Source organism: Malus domestica, chromosome 15 (genome assembly GCF_042453785.1).
Source record: "Malus domestica chromosome 15, GDT2T_hap1".
NCBI lineage: Eukaryota > Viridiplantae > Streptophyta > Magnoliopsida > Rosales > Rosaceae > Malus > Malus domestica.
In genome coordinates, this window is record NC_091675.1 from 41,990,868 (window position 1) to 41,993,080 (window position 2,213).

At 44.1% G+C, this 2,213-nt stretch overlaps 1 protein-coding gene across 1 annotated transcript; it reads right to left on the minus strand.

Annotated features, from left to right (window-relative positions):
• Nucleotides 1–338: 338 nt before the first annotated feature.
• Nucleotides 339–755, minus strand: LOC139191935 (uncharacterized). Its single transcript, XM_070812965.1, has one exon. It carries the CDS (start codon nt 753–755, stop codon nt 339–341), a length of 417 nt encoding a protein of 138 aa, XP_070669066.1.
• Nucleotides 756–2,213: the final 1,458 nt, after the last annotated feature.

Genomic DNA, 2,213 nt, shown 5'->3' on the forward strand with positions numbered 1-2,213 from the left:
GTAACCCATTATTTTGAGCTAGAAATGTAGCTTTGGTCCAGACTGATGCGCCCCGCATACGTTTAAGTATGCTTCTTCCATGGCTTGATTGGCTTCTTCTTCACCTAGGCATCTCAAAAGTACTCATTCGAAAGAGCGTCGGTAGAGTGTTTCTTTGTAGTAGAGAAAGCGAGGTGCTCGTCGACGTATTTCGAGCGGTGTTTAGGATCATCTGGAAGTTTTCCATGCTCTAAATAGCCGATCAACGGTTGTTTCCACTCTTCAACATCAATTGGAAGTACTGAGATGACATTTGTATCATCCAGTAGCATTTCGGTAATGAGCGGGATCACCCATCTTTAGCAAATTAGCACATCTGCAGCTTCATCTTTTCCCAGTGTCATGCTCGAGGCTAGGTTGGTGAGAGTGTCTACCATTTGATTTTCTTTTCTTGGCACATGTTCTAGTGTCACAGTCTCAAACTCTTGTAGCAGTTGAGTTTCCAGCCGGAAGTATGGGACGAGATCATCTTTCCTCACCTCATATTCAGTTAAGAGTTGATTGATTATAAGCTTGGAATCGCCAAATACCTCAAGGGCTGTGATTCCCATGTTGATCGCCATTTGGAGCCCGATGATCAGTGCTTGGTACTCAGCGACGTTGTTGGAGCGTAATTCGCTTAGTTGAAAGGAATAAGGTAATGTTTGCCATTGTGGCGACATGAATACTACTATTGCCCCTGCTTCATCTGCTCGTGTAGATCGGTCGAAAAACATTGTCCATGTTGGGAAGATGTCGATGTTGAACACTTACTCGTCAGACAAGTCGTCTGAGATTTTCCAATCAACTGGGATTAGGTAATCGGCAAGAAAGCCTGCTAGCGCTTGTCCCTTGATGGCTTTAGCTGGAACGTAGATGATCTCATACTGGTTAAGAAGCAACACCCATTTAGTGAGTCATCCTGTCAAGACTGGTTTGGACATGACGTATTTGATCGGGTCAGCTTTAGCAACCAAGTGGATGGTGTAAGCATGCATGTAATGCGTGAGCTTCTAGATGGCGAACACCAAGGCAAGGCATATCTTTTCTATTGGGGAGTAGTTCAACTCGGTGCCAGTGAGAGTTCGGCTGAGGTAGTAGAGCGCTCCTCCTTTCTAGGATTCATTCTCTTGTGCCAAGAGTGCTCCAATTAAACTTTCCTGAGCAGCGATGTACAATATGAGCGGTTTCCCTGACACAGGCGCCCCCAGAACTGGTAGACTTGATAAATACTTTTTTATGCTTTTAAAAGTATTGTGGCATGCTTCGTCCCATACAAATGGAACATCCACTTCATGAGTTGACTGAACGGTTGACAACGCCTTGCAAGGTTGGAGATGAAGCGTCTTATGAAAGCTAGTCATCCTTGTAAACATTTCAACTCGTGCAGGTTTCTTGGCTCAGGCATGCTTTAAATGGCCCTGATCTTTGATTAGTCCACTTCAATGCCATGGTGCTTGACAATGAAGCTAAGGAACATTCCAGAGGTGACGCCAAATGCACACTTTAACGGGTTCATCTTGAAGTTGTATTTTCGCAGCCTTTCGAACACTATTCGTAAATCCTTCACGTGATATGATCTTTTCTTTATCTTGACCACCACATCATCTACATAACACTTTACATTTTTCTGTAGCATGTCATTAAAGATTTTCTGCGTTGCGCATTTATATGTAGCTCCAGCGTTCTTTAGACCAAAGGGCATCACCATGTACCAGTAGATACCTTTTGGGGTGCGGAAGGCTGTTAGTTCCTCATCTTCGAGAGCCATGAGAATTTGATTGTATCCAGAAGAGCCATCCATGAATGATAGTGCCCCATGACCAGTGGTTGCGTCTACGATGATTTCGATGATTGGCAAGGGGAAGTCGTCCTTTAGGAAAGCATCGTTGAGGTCTCAGAAGTCTACGTAAACACGTATTTGTCCAGATTTTTTAAGGACAATGAAGATGTTAGAGATCCACTTGGGGTATTGCACCTCTCGAATGAAGCCTGCTTCGATTAGCTTGTCAATCTCGACCTCAATTTATGGTATGAGCTCGGATCGATAGCGCCTTTGAATTTGCTTTATCGGTCGTGTTCCAGGCTTGACTACAAGATGATGCATAACGATGATAGGGTCAAGGCCGAGCATTTCCTTGTAGGTCCAAGCAAAGACGTCTTTGTACTCTAATAGCAATTGGTAATACTCCTCT

Excerpts from the sequence above, each read along its gene's own strand:
- LOC139191935 (XM_070812965.1), bottom strand. The coding sequence starts at position 755 with ATGTTTTTCGACCGATCTACACGAGCAGATGAAGCAGGGGCAATAGTA.